We start from the raw sequence: 21998 nt of genomic DNA, 5'->3' as shown, positions 1-21998 counted from the left end.
ATTAAATCTATCCTCATCCATTTGGTGTTGGGTGGATGAATGCATCATCCCTGCCTGCCGGAGTTGGAAGGAGGAAACAATATCGCACAACTCCTCATTTTATGTGCAAGGAAGCCATAGCTTCCAAAAAAGAATGGCATGCCCATTGGCACAGGAGTTAGGGTCATGGTCATAAATACTGGTTCAAAACTTGGCATGGGAGCTTACATGTGCCCTAGAGATCTGCTACCGCTGTGGAGCCGACTTGTTTGTGTGGGTGTGTTTTATTGCTCTTGTCATTTTTAAATATACTCTTTGATTTTTGGTCTCACATTTTCTAAGGTTATGAAGAAATCCTTAAAATTATAATCTGTTTATGAAAAGGAAGACGACAAAGGAAGGAAAAAGGGAAAGAAAGAAAAATGGAAGGAAGTTGACCTTGGTGCCCACTACCACCACATCTCCTGACTTCTGTTTCCCACTGTCCCCACCTCTGGTCTCACCGCGGCTCCATTTGCAGCTTCCTATCTTTCCCACCGCCCTGAACGCCGGCCGACACCGTTTTACATTTTGAAAACCCTTGTTTGTTTGCTCAAACGCCCTGGACAGGCTTTTCTGGGCTTCCAACTTTGGCAGCTCTCCCATCCCCATCGGTAGAGGGGCAGGTACGCACACATTCCTTGGTATCAGTAAACCCGGAGAAATTACCCCATTCCCGCCGCGGGCGCAGGGTTAGGGAGCGCGAGGGCCTGAGGCCACAGCCCCTCGGGCAATTCCTCGCTCTCTGGCACTTCCAGGGGGCGCGCGGGGGCGCGGGGCCCTCGCGGGGTGCGCGGCGCCGTGGTCGGCGGCCACGCGGGCGCGCGGCCCTTCGGAGGGGGCGCTGTCCGAGGGCACGTGCGCGGGAGCGCGCTCTGGGAGTGGTCGCGGGGTGGCGGGAGAGGCGGGCAGGGGCGGGGCCGCGGCGGCGCGCGGACGCGGAACTCGCCTGAGCTTTGCGAGGCTGCGGCTCGGCCACTGGCTGGAGGGCGGTAGCCTCTGAAGCCAGAGCCATCAAACCTGGGTCTCCCGGCGCTGAGCGGCGCCAAAAGCGGAGCCCAGCCGGGGAACTAGTCGCCCAGGGCTGTTTGCTCGTTTGCGGAAAGCGTTTCTCTGGACTCCGTTTAGGACGTAGTGGGGGTGGTGTGGCCGGCGTTGGGAGGTATTCGAAAGAGAGCTTTCACCTGTGTTCCGAGGCAGCAAGCGGGCGCGGAGGGAGCGGCGGCAGGCTCTCGCTCTAGGCACCATGGGCTGTACGCTGAGCGCCGAGGACAAGGCGGCGGTGGAGCGGAGTAAGATGATCGACCGGAACCTCCGCGAGGATGGCGAGAAGGCGGCGCGCGAGGTCAAGCTGCTGCTGCTCGGTGAGGCTGGCCGAAGGGCTAGGTGCCGGGGCGGGCGAATGAGCGAGTGGGCTGGGCGCGGCGGGGGCCGCTGTGGGCCCCTCGGCGTCGGGAAACCGGAGGGAACGCGTGACAGCAGGCGAGGGCGCGTCTGGCAGCGCCCGAGCGAGGTTGGTTCGGAGTGCGAGTGTGGCCCTTGCGGTGCGGAGCCGAGGCGGGTCCCCTCCTAGGTCCCCTTCCGCCCTCCTGCCAGGCGCTGAGATCTCCCCGCGGTAGGGCAGGCATTGCGCTGCGCTCGGTGCTTTAGTGACCCCACTGGAAGCCGAGCTGCATTTTGAGGCGGCAGATCCCGTGTAAACCCTTTTCTTTGAAGTTTAGCTGAGCCTTACAAATACGAAGGGGTATTCATGTCAAGAAAATAAAAGACACCCCCGCCCCTTTCCCGGAAAACCTTTCATCCAGAGGGTGGTTTCTCGTTTGTGGTTTTTCTCACACCAGGAGTGCCGATTTTGGTGAAGTCAGTGCACCTTTCCTGGGGCCTCTGTAGGGTTGAAATGTGTCTTTACTGTCAAGTTCCTATGGCGACTCAGTGAGTGTTAAAAAGCACCGATTATGTTTACCCTGCGTAAGGAAATAAGCTATGCTGGATATTTGATTTTTATCACGGTGGGGGTAGGGAAACCACCAAAGTTGGGTTGCGTTTGCTCCAGTAGTAGGTAAGGAAGATACTTCAGTGGTGGAACCGCTGTGAAAGGTGCAGAGGGGTCACCGGAACAACAGGATTTTCTCTACTGCCATGGTTTCTGATGAATGGGGTTTGCCAGGTGCACGCCAGGCTTTGATTTGTTCTTAGCCCTGTTCTCTTGCTGAAGTGCGACGTGGAGATCTTTTTCCAATTGTTTGAACGGGAAGAGAATTAGAGTAACCCAGGGACACTTGACTGAGGGAAACATTGTGATAATATTCACAGTTTAAGATCTTTAAATCTCTGAGTTAGGGGTTCCTTTTGTTTGATTTCTTCCCACACTCTAAGTATTAGATAGATGAAAGATTTCTTAAAATCTTCATTTGCACTTTCAGCTTGTATTTTTTTATATAAGTTATAATAAAAGAGAAATATTGCTTAAATTCATTTTCAGTAAGCTCCAGTTTTATTGGTTTAATGACTGCAGGAAAAAATGGTGGGCTTTTTTTTTTTTCTTTCTCCATTACTAGTAGGCTTAGAAGCAAACTTGGCATGACTAAAAGTAATAATGATCTGAGTCATTTTGCAAGCAAACTGTGAAATAACTTTGCATTTTAAAGACCTGGTGGCTTTTTCACCCTCCGCAGCCTCCAGCATAAATCTTTCTTTGTAAATACTGTTAACCTAAGTTTTTAATTAATAAGATATATTGTATTTTGACGACGCCAGTGAATTTTCAGAGTATTGGCTATAGAAGACACACAGCTTGATAATGGAACCATGTAAATGCTCCTCTTGTAAAGTGAATCGTTCTAGACAGAAATGAAATGAAAGGATTTAAAAGTTCTTTTTCTGGTTTTCTGCTCTGATACATTATCTCTATTTATTTCTGTGTGACTTTTAGTTGGAACCAACCATCCACCATGTTTAAACCAATTGAAAAATGGGTCTTTGGGTGGTGGTGGTTTAGTCCTTTAATTAACTGTTAGACATGGGCTAGGATAAAGGTCCAAGAAGTAGGTTGTTGCTTGAATAGTATTCAGGAGAGATCAGTGTTTCTTAACCTAGTACTGTTGGCATTTTGAACTTGATAATTCTTTGCAGTCAAGTTATCTTGTGCACTGTAAGGATGTTTACAGCATCTTTAGCCACCATCCATTAGATGCCAACAGCTGCCCCCCATACCAAACTGTGACCCTTAAAAATGTTGTCATATGTCTCCTGGGGAAAAATGTAACCTTCATTGAGAACTACTGTTCTAGATTAACATATATAGTTTAATACAGTGTAGACCCTAAAGCTGAATTGCTACAGTCATCTATGGTGATTTATGAGGAAGTTGAAGGAGAGTCCTGATTTTCAGAAGAAATTATGGAATTTTTATTTCTTCTTACCAGTGACATTAGAAAGATTCCAAAAAGATTTTTTTTTTTTTTTTTTTTTTTTAATTAGGCAACTGATTTCCTTCAGTTGTCTAATCTAGCTTGGGCTTTTGCATTTCCCTGCATCTCTTCTTTCTACAGGAATCCAGTTACTTCCCTAACTGTTGTTGGTGTAACACTCTCATCTGTCTTACCCCACTCCACTCTACCCTTTGCCCAGACTTCCAACACCCTATAAACAGAATGCTGGCTTACTTATTTCATAAATCTTAATTCTTGAAAGGCTTGAAAACATTTTTCCCCCCTAATTTGACTTTAGCAGTGAATTGCGACCTTTGGTTCATTTTTGGATGTTTAAAGGCTATGTGTAAGCAGCTCAATGGAATCATTCCATTTAAAACATAGCAATTGAATCAACTAGAAATGTAAAATGGATTCTGGATAATCTATAACAATGTCACTTACATTTACATCAGTTGTTTTTCCTCATCAATTATTTTGTTTTTTCTCATTAAATGATTTTTCAAATTTTATTTAAAGTACAATATCTTTAGAGTACCAACATGGTATATTAATAGTTCATTATGTTGTATTTTTTGCTAGAGAATATATAGTCTTTAGATATTTGGACTGAAAGATTAAAGAATAAGATTTGCACATTATTAGTAAAGATTTGGTGCTGGGATGTCTAATATATATAATTTATATCAGAGGCATTTCACTATCCTAATTTAGCACAGTAAATTAGGGCTTGAAAAAGAGAGGACCTCATCTAATCATTGACCTAAACGAAATTAGGTCATGGTTTGGGTGATTTAAGGCTTTCAGGTCTAATTTTCAGGTTTCATAGTGTTATAATATAATCCTAAATAGAGAAAAATTAATGAAAGAAATAAAAAGAAAAGTTTCTTTCCATTATATATGGGTACTTGTTAACAAAGGAAAATATTTGTATTGTTGTATCTTTGAGGATGTAACTTACCATCTTTTTAAGGTCAGTGTCATTAGTCTTCAAATGCTTTTCAGTAAGACTATGGTGTACTACTGATTTTATAAAATTACAGTTTCCATGAATTAGCTTATTCCTAAATCACAATATCACTTCAAATGTTTGTACTTCATTATACCTTTGTCCTTTTCTTGACTCCATATATCTCCACAACGAGACCAGCAAACAAAAATCCATACCTTCATCTTCTTCTCTAGCTTAGTTTAATATCGCAGGGTTGGGAAAAAATAAATGAGAAGTTGCAGCTCTTCTGTTTCCTGCATATTTTTCCATTGCTACTATAAACCAGCTATTTGGGATGCTACAACATTAATCTTTTCACTCTCTTTGAACTTGTCCTGTGTGACTTCCCTAGTTGAGAAATTATGGCATTGCAGGACTCATTTCATTGCTTTAGCTTTTTTCCTTCCAAATGGCTGAGGATCTTAAGTAGTGCAAACCTATTTCCTTGAACCAATGGATCTGGTATTTAAACGTGGGTTGTGTGCTTCTCTCTGCCTGGTTTATCTTGTATTATTAGATACTTTTTATAGAAGCCACAGGTGGTATAAAATTATGTGCTGAGATTCGAGATTTTTCTGCATCTTCTGTTTTTCATTCTCAAATTCATAGTTCAGGTTCTCTCCTTCTGACAGCCTAATTCCAGTAGGCTCTCCTGCTTCTAGTCTTTCCTTTAAGCCTGTTCTTCTGGTATCATAATACTAGCTTGATCAAAAACTTTCTTTTAGACCTGGCTTTCTTGAGTTTTACACTGTTTTCCTCAGGGTGCTCTCCTCCAAGCAGGAGCAGTTAACATATGTTAAAGCTATTTTGGTCTCCGTTCCTAGCGGTTGAGACTTAGGCCCTGCTTGTTTCACTATTACTGTGAGCACTTTAGCAGCAGAATCTTCATCTTTGTGTTCTTAGCAACGCTTCTACTTTGTCATGTGTAAAATGTGCTCTAAATGATGTAAAATTATCTTTCTGCTTTCTGGAATATAAACCACATACTCTGCCATTTTCAGTATTTATCGGAATAAATAACTACCCAAACAGTGTTTAAAAAAAAGAAAAGTAAAGAAAGAAAGAAAGAAAAAGGGAATAGAAGAACATATATGATGACCAAAGTTAATGCATGGTATTTAAAAGCAAATAGAAACAAAATTAAAATAAAAGCAAGCAATTTGGTTTAGTATTTTATTTTCCATATGTAATGTTTTTCATAGTCATTATATTCTTTGACAAAAAATTAGACAAAATCTCTATTGATGGGGAATCTGCTATGTCTGTTGAAGCTGTGATGTTTTTCCTTATTTTTTTTTTTTTTTTTTTTTGTGAAAGTCCATCTCATTTTCTAGCATTTATTTTGGCCTCTTTTATAAAGAATTTATCAAGGATAGCAAACATAATGCCTACCTTTTAGGATTTAGTGGAAAATAGTAGGAAATATAATTGCTTACAGGATTTAGTAGATGTTATTTAAACATGAAAAAGATTGCTATAGTTTTTTAAACCAAAATGAACTATCCAGCCACAATTCTTATTTTGTTACACACTTCTCATTGCCCTGGAAAACTTAAGATAGAGCAAATTCATGCAAGGGGACTTGAGTGTATTGGCCGCATTTCTAGGTCACGTATTTCTTGATCACATGTCCTGGCCTGCATTTTACTCAGTGTGTGACTACCCAGAGTATGACATTGGTGAAGTTCAGATCCCAGATGGCATTTGAGCCTGTGAACTAAAGTTAACAGTACCTAATCTTAGGCTGTTTTCTGGTATAATTTATTAAACTATAATTAAAAACCCTAAGATAAATAACAAACTAATTTTAAAATGAATATTTATTACTATATGCTTAGCAACTTCTGAAAAAAATATTATTATATAGTTAGAGTTTAGAAATCCACAGAGGGTATGCACAGGGCTAAAAATCAGGGCTTTTCTTCTGCACTTTCTAGGAGAGTCCCTTTCCCTTCCCCAGGCTCTGTCAAGGGGCTGCCTGCTTTCATTGGCTCGTGGTGCCTTTCCCCATCTTCAGAGGCAACTGTGATTGGTGGTTTCCCTCCTTTGGCTTCCCTCTCCTGCCTTCTGCTTTCATTTATGAGAACCTTTGCAGGATAACAGCCCCACATCAAAATTCTTAATCAAATTATACCTGTAATATTCTTTTTACCATGTAAGGTAACATATTTGCAGGTTTCAGGGATTGGAGGATATGTCTCTCTGGGGTCTATTATAGTGCCTACCATAGTTCACCATCTGGATCCTAAAAATTCAAGTCCATTTTTTCATGAAAAAATGCATTCACCACCTTCCAACATCTGCAAAAGCTTCAACTCATTATAGAACCTACTCAAATTCCAAAGCTCCGGATCTAACTCAGGAATGGGTGCAATTTGGGTCTAATCAGTACTAGGATAAATCCTTTTAATCTGTGAACTGGTGAAACTATAAAAGAAGTTGTATTATCCCAGATTATAATGGTGGGACAGGCACAGGTTATCAGTTACAGACATTGTCATTTCAAAAGGGAGAAAATGGAAAGGAAAAAAGAATTATCTATCTCAAGTACAGCCAAAACTACGTTAGGTTTCAAGAGCTAGGAATAGACCTCTGTGACTTGACTGCGCCTTTGCCACCCTGGACTCTGCCCTTGGGTGCTTGTCTTTCTAAAGAAGGGTAGGATGTGTACTCAGCTGGTAGTCTGTCAACCTAGTACTTACTCATAGCAGTTTGGTGGTCTTACAGCATTTCATTTTGTAGTCTCATATTTTTTTTTTCCCATCTTAATGTAACCAGCAAGGAAAAACCACATCTTTAATACCTAACTTGGAAATGTCTTCATTTCAGTATCTGGGTTCATGGGTCATAAGGTTTGATTTCACATAATAGCAGGACACAATTCATCTAAGCTTTCTGCGTTTGAATAACAAGTGTTCCCTTACCTCTGGTTTCTAGTAAGATGTCCTTCCTTTCTCACCAGCAGCACATTTAAAGCCTTTGTTTCTTTCCCACAGTCTTTCATTGTAATTTAGGTATTTTCTAGGATGAAATAAATTTCCTCCATCATGCTTCTCAGTTCTTTCTGAGCCCTCGCGAGGAGAGGCATTAATATCAGGTCTCTCCTAACAGTTACGGAAACAGCCAAGGCCTTTTCTATCATGTTCCTTAATATTCTTTCAGCCTTTGCCTATTTCCCAAATCCAAAGCCATTTCAACATTTTTAAATGTTTGTTAAAGCAGTGCCCCCTCTCCCAGGTATCTTTATTGATATCACATGAATTATACTTTAGGGAAAGCATAATGATTATAATTTTATATTCTCTAATCCTTCATACTTTATGTAACTATGGTAACCCTAAAATCACCAGTTTCTGGCATTTCATATTGAACCCCTGGTATTTTACTCAAGTCATGATGTGAAAGAGAAAGGCTTTTGTTTGTCTCCTCTTCAGTGAAGTTTTTCTTGATCATCCAGCCAAAATTACTCTTCCTTGCCCTTCCTGCTTACACCATACTAAAATCATTCTGTGCATTTACTTGTTCTAATAGTTTGTTTCTATGGCATCAGCTCCCTTAGAACATGAATCCTGTAGAACTTGTTTATCATCTGATGGAATGGCATATAGTATCCATTTCACAAATAAATGTTGGTTGAATGAATGAATGCCATAGTGAACATTAATTTTGTCCTTCAGAAGTAGAGAATTGATTTATTTTCTTTGTACTTTGAGTAATTAAGTGAATTTTGCCACAATATATGCACTTTTAAAAAAAAATCTTGGTTGTTGGAGTAACTAAAACCTATATTATTCCTAACATTCATTCAAAAATTAAGTTAATCAGCATGACACATTATTGCATGATCAGAAAAAAATTGTGATTCAGCTAATTGAAAATAGGATTTTCATATGTACCATTTGAGTACTTTGTTTTCTTCATTATTGTTTCATTGCTGCTTCACATTTGAACACTTTCTTAAAATGCCCAATTCTATGTGGCATGTGCTGTGTTCTCACAACTGTGTATATCACACAGGATGGTGTGATTATTGGTAACCTTGGCTTTCAGGAGCCAGCAGGGTGCTCATCCCCAGTGTGTTTTATGTCTTGCCAGCCTTTATGTGGTGGAAATCCTTGGCTGCATTTGTAAAGTGTGTTCTGTGCTTTGGGGAGGTCCAGCTATGCCTTAGGCTTACCAGATCATTAAGAGAATGTGCAGTCTACTTAGGGAAGTAAATCAGATGCATGAAAATGATTCATCATAATGGCAAATGGGGAGGTAATAAAATGATAATAGACACTAAGAGAGATGAGATTCAGTATTGGGTACCTCAGTGTTGGTCCTGTGGGGCAGGGGTAGAGGTGGACATAGAATGACTCTCAGGAATTATTGTGGTTCTAAATCTGTCAGTTTCTTTCATGTATTTCTGAGCTGCTTCTTTAATTCTAATTGACTGTAAACTCTATGTTGTATAGAAATACAGTTTAGAAGAGACTCTGCTGTTAGTGAATGGTGAATTTAGTTTTCTTCTATTCTTTCTGCATAAGGAAATTTATCCTCCAAGGTTTATTCAGTTCTGTAGGAAAACTCTCCCGATAGGGGATAAAGCAGTTGACCTAGAACTCTGGTGGTTAAATGTTTTTTCTTGGGACCTTGGACAGGTTATCCAAATTATTTAAGCTTCAGTTTTCTTTTCTGTAAATGCTGGATAATAAACGTATCTACCTCACAGGGCCAGGGACAGAGTAAGCTAATGTACTGACGTACTGAGACTAGAATGTGGCAATAAGTACTTAATAAATATAAGCTGTTATTATAAACACTTTAGAGACTTTGAGATCAGCCCTCCCTGCAGTTTGATCCATTTTTTGTCATAGACGTTAATCCCTTTGTTGGCTTTTCTTAGCAAGGGTGTGTGTATAGCAAAGATTCAAGAAGTACAAAATCAATTTTAATTACTAGTTTCTGATCCCACCCTAGATTACTTGTAGAATTGGAATTTCTGGTAACAGGCTCCTTATTAGGACTAGACCAGGTAAATATCTGTACTATGTTAAGAATTATATACAGAGTGGATTTTAAGCAATCAGAAAACTATACAAATCATTTAAAAATAATTTTCTCTGTATTTTATTACTCATTGTTGGAATAAATTCAGTGATTTCTTCTGAACTTTTCATTTGCACTTTCTTGCAAATAAAAGCTATTAGTTTTTTAAACATGAAACATTATTTGAGTTACTTAAAAAGAATGTGCTTTTTCTCAGGCACAAGATTTCAAAATCCCACAAAATTTAAAATCTTACTGAAGCTTTCCTTATTGTTGGCTCAGGAGATGCCTAACAAAACTCTAGTTACCTTGATTATACTTTTAAGAGAAGTGTCTCTTGAAAAGTGGTACCAACCTTGACTTAGAAACACTGAGGCATTAAATCCATGATAGTGTTTGTACCTTTTAATAAAATTTAAAAGCAGTCCCTTAAGACCTAGCCTTGAGTTGTCAGGGCCTCTTTCTGTTGCCTCGTCTTTCTAAGGTACAGTCCAAGAGCTTTTTCTAGTGATTTACTTGTCTAATCCATATTATATTTTTTTCTTTCTTGGACACATGCCTTTTATATGACAGCCTTTTCTTAAGGTTTACGAATGTTGTTCTTCATGGTATTTAAGAGGTATGGAACTTGTCAATAAAGTTGCAGGTAAGTTCAATATAATACACTAAGAATTAGAAAAAATGCTGTTTTTAGGCGGTTTTTCTTTTTTAAAAACTTTTTAGTCACTTGAAAAAATGTTTTACTATAAATTATATGTTTTTTTCATAGACACAGAATAGACTTTAAAATGTAGACTTTTTTATGGAACTAGATGTGTTGAGAAATATAGGGAGACAATCATGTAACCCATAATACCTGTTTATATTTATTTAAAGAGGTGACATCTTGTGTCTGTTCTTTCTCCTCTCCTTATGGAATACTTTTGTATGTAGGTTGGGCTTCTCATTTTACCTTCTATTTAACCTCTGTTTTATTTCTTTTAAAACTTCTTTACCTTGTGTGCTATTTATTATATATCTTCTAGGTTCATTTGTCTCTTTGCTAATAACCTAATCTGCTTTTAACATATTGACCTTTCAATATTAACGGTGACATTTTTATATCTGGAAGTTATTTCTAATCCATCTTTTAACATTCATTTACCATTTTTTCCCCTTATTTTCTAGTTACTTTCGTCTTACTATGCCTCTTGTCTAGTTTGAAGAGTGTACCCTTCCAGGTGGTTGGGTTCGGTTGGGTGTCTGGTCCTCTCATGGCAGTATCCTCTTGTAATTCCTCATTGTGAGCCTGTGTTAAGCAGTGAATTGTCTGTGTGACCCTGTGCACACTGGGTTGGCTGCCGTTTTCCTGTCAGTCCCGTGGGGTAGGGGTGGAGGACAGGTCCATTTCTAACTTACCCTAACACAGCATAAAAGCTGAAAGCATCATTTCTCATCCTTGGGTTAACTACTTTCTCCATGCTTCATCTGTCTTAGTTGACACCCTCCATCCTTGTCATCTCATTTATCTTAACACCGGATAAATCAAAAGCCTCATTTATTCTAAACATTTTACTTATTTTCCTGCCTCACATTTTATGATCCAGTAACACAGAACTGATGGTTTCTTGTGTGTGTTTGAGAGAGAAAGTGAGTGCGTGCGTGCCCTGAAGGGTTTCCTAATACTCTTCTGGGCATCTTGTGGACTTTCATGGTGTGCTTATAAGTCAGCTTATTTCTTACCTGCTGGCATCTGCTCCTGAAGTGTGAGTGTACTTGTTAGCCCATTGTCTCTCATTTTTATCACAGCCAGGACCAAGTCTCTTACTGTCTTGGCACTATTGTGTCTCGTGAGTGCTGTGGCCCTCCCAGTCACCATTTTCTCCAGGCAATCCTTTGCTGCAGAGCCACTATGCGGGAGCCAGGCTTTGAGCTATCTTGAGTCCTCTGCCTTCTCAAGTCTTTTCAAGCATGAGGAAAATTTCGCGTTGCATCAGTTGCACCGAGGTGCCAATATGATAGGGTGAAATGAGCTCAGGAGTTCCTTCTGCTTAGCCAACTTCTCCACCAGGCCCCTGGGAGACTTTCTTACCCCAAATCGGTACCTCTGCCTCTAGCAGTCTCTTCATCTTCCCCAACCTACCATTTACCTCTGGAACTTGGTTCTGCCCAGAGAGGCAATCAAGATAAAGAGTTCTGCCTCTCTGTTTCCCTTACCCCACCTGCCTTCGGCAGTTGCTGCTTATTGATTGCCCAAGTGCCTCCCAGTTTCCTAGGCTTTGCCAGGGGATGCCTGGGGAAGTAAGTCACTCGTACCCTTCCATTTCTATCTGGATGACACTGATGTGACTTTTCTACCATTATCCATGCAAGTACAAGAGAGCAAAAAGCACATTAGTAGGCTTCCAACTATGTCTCACTTTCCATGTTTGTTGTTTGCTCTAAAGTTGGAGTTTTAAAATTTTTTCTCCCCAGTTGTTTGCATTGTCTTTGGTTGTGTCACATTTGTGAAGTTTACTTTTTCTAGAGCTCCTCTTCTTTAATGTAAATTTTACTATTCATAGAAATAATTTGGAATTTTTAATATGCAGATTCTTGTTCAGTTGATCCAGGGCAGGGCCTGAGATTTTGCATGTCTCACAAACTCCCAGGAGATGAATGTGCTGCTGGTCCACAGTCTAGTCCACACTTTGAGAAGCAACATCCTAGAGGTGGTGATCCTCCTGGCTTTTTTTTTTTATTATTTTTTTAATCAACTTGTAAGCACTTTTCACTGGTTTTTAGCCACATTCACGAAACCTCCCATAATCTTACCAAAAAAGTGTTTGAAATGGTGCTTTGCCAGAAGTAAGCACTCATTATGTTTTATACATTCACATATATGCCCCCCACACACGCATGTAATGCCTGTCACACTTGATGTTGTTGCTCTATAGTTAAGCTTCTGATGTTAATCTGGAACCTTGTTTCAGCAGTGCATTTTGAGAAAAATTATTCAGTATTATTTTATATGGAAACGTGCACTGCCTGAGGTGTGACCAGAAGCTGTGAGTGATAATGAATCTTCTAGTATTTCTATGTATGCAAGAACTTTGTAAGTGGAGTTCTTTTGATGACAGGATTATTCAGGCCAGGTTGAAAGTGTACCTAGAATAGTGTTTTTATGACTGTTTTTATCTCAGAATGTTCATGATAAAATTTCTTTGTCAGAAGTAAATAAAGTGCGGTTGCTTGCCATGGACTGAATGTTTCTATCTTCCCCAAAAGTATATGTTAAAATCCTAATCAACCCATCTCCCACACCCAAAAATCCCCAATCCCCAATATGGGGACTTTGGAAGGTAATTAGGGTTGGATTAGATCATGAGGGTTGGGCCTTTGTGATAGGATTGAAATTAATGGTGCTGGCACCCTAATCTTGGATTTCTAGCCTCCAGGACTATGAGAAATAAATGTTTAGTTTTTAAGACACCTGATCTATATATGACATTTTAGTAGCCCAGACTAAATGAGGTATGTAAAGTGTGAAGATGCTAGAGAGAACCATTTGATAACATTTTATAGTCATTGGACTTGAAATAATTGATCATGTTACTTTTATATAACCTCAGCTCTCCTAATCTAAAGCCACATGCAATGGAATTTCCATTGCCTTTAAAAGGGAATTCCGATCTTAGAAAATTCATCTTCCTGTTAATATTTAGTGATAAGTAATCACAAAAAATGTTTTGTTATTAAACATGGCCTAAGTGTCCCACAACTTCTTTCTTTCATTATAGTATCCTTTGCTGGTTGGGCTTACTTGAAGTTAGTCATAACATCTGGTTCTTATGAAACATGTGTAATTCATTCAGCAAATATTTATAGAATGTCAGCTCTATGGACTACATGTTCTAGATATCTGGATATGGAACAGGAACAGTCTTTGTGACGCTGATATAAATTAGAGAAAATATTCTTTAAACATTTGCCATTAGGTACAACAATGTGGTTATTTTGGATTGTTGAGTTATAAATACTAAAAAAAAAAAAACAAAAAACAAAACAAAACAAAACAAAAAAAATGGGTTCTTGGTACTTTCCTATCCCATTTATCTCAGTATGCCTTTGTAGTAGGTTATTTTAACTTTGTTTTGAATGACTGCACTTTGTAGGTCAGGTTAAATTTTATTTCTATTTGCTAAAAGCTACTCCAGGATTCTCAGAGCAAAAACTAAGTAGTGACATCTCACAGAAATTCATACTGTGCACATAGTGATATTTAGAATTTCAGAATTTCCTGAAAAAGTTACTAACCAACTAAAAAATAGTTATTAACCAACAAAGATATAGTCCATTTTTGTCGACTTAGTGGTGACATCTAAAATGACTTAAGCCCTAGTTTAAAAAGTAACTAATGTAGAGAGTGATTCTGAATAAAATATAAAACTCTTAATGAGATCTCAATAGTGACTTCTTTTGGAGAATAAGGATTTATGTTGTATAATTCATTGACTTGTATAGATTTGAATTGTATTTTGCTATTTGTGTATATTTTTTGTTCATCAGTGAGCAAATGTTATTTTAACATTAAAACATGAAAATAAGAGCTCATAAAATTCAAACTTCTGAATGAGCTAAAAAACTTAATATTTTCTGAATATATGTAAAAAATGCTGTGAAGCATTTCTGGAATTGGTTCGTATACATAAGCATATATGTAAGTTGAGAGCTAAACTTTAATATTTTAGAATTATATAGTGCTGTTATTCTGTAAACAATTTATTTTTAAGACTTACCTGTATTTCTGAAAGTTAAGATTGGGTATTTTGACTTATGACAATTTTAGTCCTTAAATATTATGTGGGTAATATTTAATATGTGTATTTATATATATTATTGTCTGTGTTCCTTATTATTTACTTAAGTTACTGGTTAAAAGTTCTTAAGTGTTTTAAGGCCTACCATGTGTATAAGGAGATCGGAAAGAGGCATCCATTGTACTGTAATGTTTAATTCTTAAGCATGTTGCTGGATGCCTAGATCTTTATCATCTTATTTTTCCAGGACAAAAATATTTCATAAACAAACAAAAAATTTATTAATGTAGGCCAGTACATGTCAACTTTGTCATCTTCTTTTCCTGTGCTTTCACATCTGATTATTTCCTAAGCCTCATCACTCTTAATTTAGATTGCCTTGACCATCATCCTCCTCCTTCCATTTTCACATAAGTCAGTCTGTTGAAATATCCTCCTCCTTGGTCTTCCTACCTACATAGTTTTCCACCCTTCAGTCTATATATGCCTCCTGAATGATAGCTTTGATCTTATCAGTAGTTCCAATTGTAACAGAAGGGCCACCCTATTCATTAACATGGTGTTTGGGAACCTCTGTGATTTGGCTTCCACCCAGCCTTTCTGTATTTCCCATCATCAGTGCTTCCCTTGGTTTCCCATCTCAGTAACCTTACTCATACTATTCCTTTTTGCTATTTGTTCCTTATTTGTTCTCAGTTCTTTCCATGTATGTCCATGATCAGAGTTTGGGATATTTTTTCTCAAAACTCAATAATATCTGGATCCCACATAAAGCAATTTTTATCAATTCCTAATTTAAATGTATTTTAGTATCTCTTAAAGGTATAAAATTATGTAAGATATAATTAGACAAGTTTCTCAGCCGTAGTCTCCACTTAGGTAACCACAAAGTTCCCCCCAAAATTATATACAAGACCCAAACAAATCCAGTTCTCATTAACATTAGTTGTTTTGTGGTCCTTGTGATGCCAACCAAGTAGAGTGCTTTGCATTGGGCATGTCTACCATTAAATGCCAAAAGATGTCTCATTTCTCCCATCCTCCTGCTCTAATTGCAAAACCATCATTCTTGGAATGGTCTCACCTTCAACAGAATGAATTCTTCCATGAGGCATTATCTGTGGTATCATGAATCATAAGGCTAATTAGTGTGCCCATTAAGTAACTGCTTTTATATGTGAAAAAATAAAACATCTGGATTAGAATTAGAATTAGAACTTAGAATTGCCTAAGTTCAGGTAATTATTCATTAAATATTAAATTATCTTCTGTCTGTCTGCTAAGGCCTGTGTCAAGGATTATATGCATCCAAAGATGAATCTAACATGGATCCTGCCCTCAAGAGGCTTCACAGCAAAAGAAAAAAAAAAATAAATATTTGTTGGAAGGATGAATGCTGGGAATGAGATTTGGACTTGCATAGGGAGCAGTGAACTTCAAGTTGAGAGCTGTTAACTATTTAGCCCTTTCAGCTATTAAAGGGCAAAATCAAGAATAGGAGATCTGTTTATTTCGAGTTGACTTTTCTATTTTTATATTTTATTCTTTGTTTATTGCCTCTTCTCATTACTTTTTCATAGACTCTATTTCCTTGAGTTGTCTAGAACTAAAGTAAGAAGTATTAATATCATGTTACAAATCAGGAAATCCAGACTTTGATAAGTAAGTTATTTGCTCAAGGACATACAGTTAGTAAGTGGCAGGCTGGGTCTTCTTCTGCCTCTTGTTGTTTGATTTCCATTTAACTCTCTTGATTATACTGCCTCTTAGTACTTACTTATACTTGAATCCAAAGAATACTTCTATCTATTATTTCATGTGGACCTTTGCACCTGTGAAATTAAATAGAGCCTGATAGAATAGACACCAAGTAAATATTGTTGAGTATGTGAACAATGATAGGCTCAGATAATAAATTAACTATAACTTATCATGCCAGCATTATCCATTATACCTAATCAGGTGTTTTAACCAAATATTTTTAAAAGTGGGGCTGAATTATACATATATGTTAAAATAGTGTATTTCTATTTTAAAAATTTATTTACTTATTTATTTTGGTACCAAGGGGTACTTAAGCACTGAGCCACATCCTCAGATCTATTAAAAAACTTTTATTTTCAAACAGGGTCTTTCTAAGTTGCTTAGGGCCTCACTAAATTGCTGAGACTGGCTTTGAACTTGGAAGTCTCCTGCCTCAACCTTCTAAGCCCTGGGATAACAGCATGAGCCACTGTGCCTGACTTACTATTTTTTTTTTTTTTTTAAGAGTGTAAGATACCAGCTTCCAGATATAATCTGGGATTAGTATAAATTCAGCCTCATCTCTTACATCTACTATGTATAGGCCTGAAATATTTCAAATGGAAAGTGAAATTTATTAAAAGGAGAGAAAAAAAAACCTGAGGCAATTAGATGTCCTGAATCTTTTAGGGGAGACTTAATTATACTTAATACACTATATTTACCGAAGAAAGGATGTAGATGGTTCTATTTTTACAAAGTTTTTTTTTCCTTTTTAACATCAGTAACTTCCATTAAACAAGCTAACTAAAATATTAAATTTGTGAGGTCTTACCAGAATGTAGAAGAGTCCCTGTCATTGACCTGCCAGCTGCTGCAAGATTATGATAGAATCTCGAAGAAATTTTGTGTCTTTTTTTTTCCCTTTGGCATATCTGTAACATAGTTTAAAACCCTTTGTTTAAATTTTTCATTCTAAAATGACTATCTTAAAAATTAGTAAACTGAAATTAATGCTTATATTTTTCCAATAGCTTTTTATATGTGGTTGAGCACTGATTTGTCTTGGTTATTAAATAGAAATTAAAACCATTTCTAACACGACAGGTTAACCAGGAACTTGTTGAGGGTGTTTTTCTGTGATAAGGTAGGAGACAAACAGTAAGGCTATTAATAAATTTAAGTCAGGGTGGCTGGGATAGGATGTTGTTAATCTCCAAATGCTCACTTAGTGTAATTATTACAAAGAAGTGTTCCTGTTCAGTGTATTTTGAGGGGTCATGTTTGTTAATGGCTTTCCCATTCTGAATCATGCTCCTGGATGCTTTTTTCCAAAATCCATAAAGAAGAGATATAATCTTTTTTTCACAGTGAAGAGAAGGAAAACATTTTAGTGGACAGAAAATAATACTTTTTTTTTCTTGCAAGTCAGCGATTATGTTGTTTTCCTAATCTTATCTCCTGTCACTTCTATTTTATTTTCTTTAGAATTCCTCCTACAAGTATTTTAGGCAATCAGGTTGCATAAATTTCAGTGGAAATTAGGCTGATAAACTTACCAAGTTGATATTTTTTTAAAGAAATAAACATAAGGGCACACATTTATTTCAGTTGTTAGCATCATGGTTAAAATGTCTTGTGTTTAATTGATTCCGGGTTGGAAGCATTTTGTTAAGTGTTTAATTTTAAGTAACTGTGTGGTTTTGTGTTTTCTATAGTTGAGGAAAACTAGGATTGTACTTGGTATCAGGAACTTTAGGAAGAAAGCCCTACACCACTTCCAATTTGTAGAATTTTATGTCCCTCCCCCCAAAGAGTGGCAACATGTTTCTGCACACTCTTTGCATATATTAATTTCCAGACCAAAGTTATTTTGCATTCCAGTTTTTATTTGGTGTTTCTTACACAAAAAAACCCCACTAACATAATTTGTATTCTTTTCTAGAATAATTTTATTTAGGTTCATGGTTACCAATAACAAAGCTCAAATTTTATGTCATTTTCAAGGTTTGTTTTTCTTTATCCATATTGTAGGAAATGAAAAATACATTTGACATTTGAGTAAAAAAATGTAAGATTCACTTGAAAATAGGATTGTCCCTGAGTTGCAAGAACTTAGAAGGGTTTCGATTATTGTAACTGGAGCTTTGGGATCAGCAATAGCTTTCTGGGCTGTATTCTAGTATTATATGAGGGATATAATTGTGAAAGACTTGGATTTACACTTTACTAGGTTACAGGTACAATATTTTTAAAAAGTAGGTTATTGTTGTATGAAATGTAGTTTCATCTTCAATGGAATGTGTTACTACAGGACTGATACCTTATTACATGCTACAGAAAAAAAATAAAATAATAGATTGGTTATTCCATATTAGCTTGCTTTGGAACTCCTTTTTAATTGTGTGGTTTATATTATAAATATTGTATCTCTAAAGTGCAGATTATTAAAAATCATTGATTTAATATGTGGGATTGTACAGTGTTTGAATTATTGAGCTTTTCTTGGAAAAAGAAAGTTTAATGATATTTATACTTATGTTACATGACTAAGAACAATTTTGCGTTAATATTAAACACATGAATTATTTTATCTTTGGATATTTTAAGCATTGTCAAGTGCTTTTTTCTTACATAAACAAGGAAACAAACTTTCTTTGATACCTTAACGCTTTTAAATAGTTTGCAATTCTGTATTTCTATTGGACAGTGCAATTATAATGCATAAAATGATTTTTTAGGGTGTGCAAGGTTTACGATAGTTGAAAGTGATTTTAGAGTTTGGTCATTAAAGGTTTTGTTTTTATTTACTCAGGAATCAAATAATTTCATCAGAATTAAGCAAAAACTCTTATGCGCTTACCTTCTTTAAATATTTTATGTAGTCTAGTTTTCAAGACTTTGCACTCGTAGTTATTAAGGTGTCAAAGTCAATGAGTAGGCTGGTGTCTTTATTATTAAAGATCAGTGATTATAATTGAGGTTTTGAAATTTCAAGTAGCAGTGGTATTCCAGGAGGAATGATAGCAGAGCTGTGCCAGTAGATGTTTAACACACACACACACACACACAAAAAAAAAAAAAATTAGTGTGTCACTGAACAGACTATTAGGAAATGAATGTACATGTCAGCAGGTGAGTCTGCCCCTCTTGCTTGTGGCATTAAAAACCAAGAACTGTTGGAGAAGGCCTTAGTTGTCTAAGGATGCTGTATTTGTTTGCATAATCTTCCCTTTGTTCCTCACTTAACAAACTTGTATTCCTTAAGTTTATTGTGCACTTACCATGTGCTCTGTGTCCTGTTATTAGAAGAAGTAAAAGAAATAAGGAAAGAGAAGATCTGGGACTCTGGATCTAGCAGTGCGAGATTTAAGATATTCTGTAGGGTGGAACAAACTCCCAAGTGTCTATTATCTGTCCACTTATTTTAAAGGAGGGAGTTTGAGCAGTGTGCTGAAATGGAATCATTGCTTTTTAATTCCATCACTTTTTAAAAAAGAAATAAACTTTTTTTTTCAGAGCACTTTCAGGTTTACATCACCTTTGAGCAGAAACTACAGAGTTCCCATTTGTCCCCAACCTACATGTGCAGCTTTATGTATCTTTGGCATTCTCTACTGGAGTGGCATGTTTTTAAAAATGGATGAACCTACATTGACACATCATTGTCAACCAAAGTCCGTAGTTTACATTAGGGTTCACTGTTCATATTGTTCACCTTTGGTATTGGTGAGTTTGGACAAATACATAAAGGAAATTTTCCATCATTATATACAGAATAGTCACTACCCTGTACTCCTTCTGTTGTACTTCTCTTGCACCTAATCCCTAAAAATCACTCTTTAACTTGCTTTGTAATTTTGCCTTTTCCTGAATGTCATATGGTTGGAATTGTACAGTATGCAGCCTTTTCAGGTTGGCTTCATGTTCTAATATGCATTTAGAGTCCCTCTGTTTCCTTCATGGCTTGGTGGCTCGTTTCTTTTTAAAGCTGAATAATATTTCATTGTCTGAACCTACCACAGTGCGTTCACTTACCTGCTGAGGAGCATCTTGGTTGCTTCCAGGTTTGGGCAGTTATAAATGTTTGTGATGCAAACATCCATGTGCAGGATGCTGTGCGGATGTGCAATTGTTGGATGGTATGCTAAGAATAGATTTAGTTTTGTAAGGATCTGACAAACTGTTTTCTAAAGTGGCTGTGTCATTTTCCAGTCCCACCAATACTGAATGGGAGTTCCTGTTGCTCTGCATCCTCACCAGCTTTTGGTGTTGTCAGAATTTGGGATTTTGGACATTCTGATGCCTGTGGAGTGGAATCTCATGGTGGTTTTAATTTGTATTTCCCTAATGATACACAATGTCTTTTTTAGTTTTAATTTTTATTTGTTTTAATTAGTTATACATGACAGTAGAATGCATTTATGCACTTTGACATACATAGATAGGATATAATTTCTTTCTTTTCTGAGTGTACATGTTGTAGAATCACATTGGTCATGCAGTCATATATATACATAAGTACTAATGTCTGTTTCATTTTACCATTCTTCCTATCCCCCCATCCTCTTCCCTCCTCTCCCTTCACTTCCTTCTACCTAATCTAAGGTAACACTATTCTCTAGTGCCCCCCTTATTGTGAATTAGCATCTGGCCTTTGAGGATTGGCTTATTTTGCTTAGCATGATATTCTCTAGTTCCATTCATTTACTGGCAAATGCCATAATTTCATTCTTCTTTAAAGCTGAATAATATTCCATTGGATATATATACCACATTTTCTTTATCCATTCATCTATTGAAGGACAGTGAGGTTGGTTCCATGGTTTAGCTATTGTGAATTGAGCTGCTATAAACATTTACATGGCTACATCACTATAGTATGCTGATTTTAAGTCCTGTTGGTATAAACAAAGGAGGGGGATAACTGGGTCAAATGGTGGTTCTATTCCAAGTTTTCTGCGGAATCTCCATACTGCTTTCCAGAGTGATGGTACCAATTTGCTGTCCCACCAGCAATGTATAAGTTTACCTCCCCCGTACCCCAATCCTTGCCAATGTTTATTGTTGCCTGTATTCTTGATGATTGCTATTCCAACTGGAGTGAGATGAAATCTTAGTGTAGTTTTGATTTGCATTTCTGGATACTTGCCATCTATCTTCTTTGGTGAGTTATTTGGTGTTACAGTCTCTGGCCTATTTTTTAGTTAATGGTTTATATGTCTATTGTTGAATTTTAAGAGTTCTTTGTATATGTATTTTTTAATTTTTATTTTTTAAATTGACAAAACCCTTGTGTATTTTACATAGTAGTTATTTGTCAGTATATCTTCTGCAAATAATTCTTCTAATTTTGTCTTTTCATTCTCTTGACAGTGTCTTTTAGAGAACAGAAGTTTTTAACATTCATGAGGTCATTTACCAACTCTTTTATGGATCATGCCTTTGGTGTAGTATATAAAGCATTATCTTAAAACCCTAGATCATCTAGGTTTTTTCCTCTAGAAATTTTGTAGTTTTGCATTTTTTTAGGTCTGTATTCTATTTTGAGTTAATTTTTTGAAGTTCTGAGTCTATATCCTTTTTTGTTTTGTTTTATTTTGCATGGGGATGTCTAGTTGTTCCAGCACCATTTTTGAAGACTGTCTTTTCTCCATTGTATTGCCTTTGCTCCTTTGTCAAAGATCAGCTGACTATACTTGTGTGGGTCTATTTCTGGACTCCATTTCTGGACCCCATTCCAACCCATTGTTCTGTGTGTTTTTTCACCACTCTTGTCTTGATCATGGGAGCATTATAGTAAGTTTTGAGGACAGGTGATGTCAGACCTCTGACTGTATTCTCTTCCCTATGTCTTCTATTCTGTCTTTTGTCTCTAGGTATAAACTTTAGAATCAATTTGTTGATAGCTGCAAAACAACTTGCCTGCTAATCGCATAATTCTTAATGAGGTATTTGTATGCTTAAATCGGCATGCTAATGTTTAACAGTGTTTCAGTATATTTA

The 21998-nt window shown here is 37.1% G+C and overlaps 1 protein-coding gene across 1 annotated transcript in view; it reads left to right on the top strand.

Annotated features, from left to right (window-relative positions):
* Positions 1–958: 958 nt before the first annotated feature.
* The window catches only part of Gnai1 (G protein subunit alpha i1), an 87830-nt gene continuing 66790 nt past the window's right edge, over positions 959–21998 (top strand). Inside the window, exon 1 of the mRNA XM_046464164.2 lies at positions 959–1382. Coding sequence (XP_046320120.1) covers positions 1265–1382 — 118 coding nt within the window. The 5' untranslated portion in view covers positions 959–1264. The remainder of the gene's footprint in view (positions 1383–21998) is intronic.

This window comes from Marmota monax, unplaced genomic scaffold, assembly GCF_021218885.2.
Source record: "Marmota monax isolate L192 unplaced genomic scaffold, Marmota_monax_Labrador192_F-V1.1 WCK01_AAM20220418_F8-fsc00065, whole genome shotgun sequence".
Classification (NCBI taxonomy): Eukaryota; Metazoa; Chordata; class Mammalia; order Rodentia; family Sciuridae; genus Marmota; species Marmota monax.
Note: the sequence above shows the minus strand (reverse complement) of the source record. Positions and strands in the feature narration are given on the sequence as shown.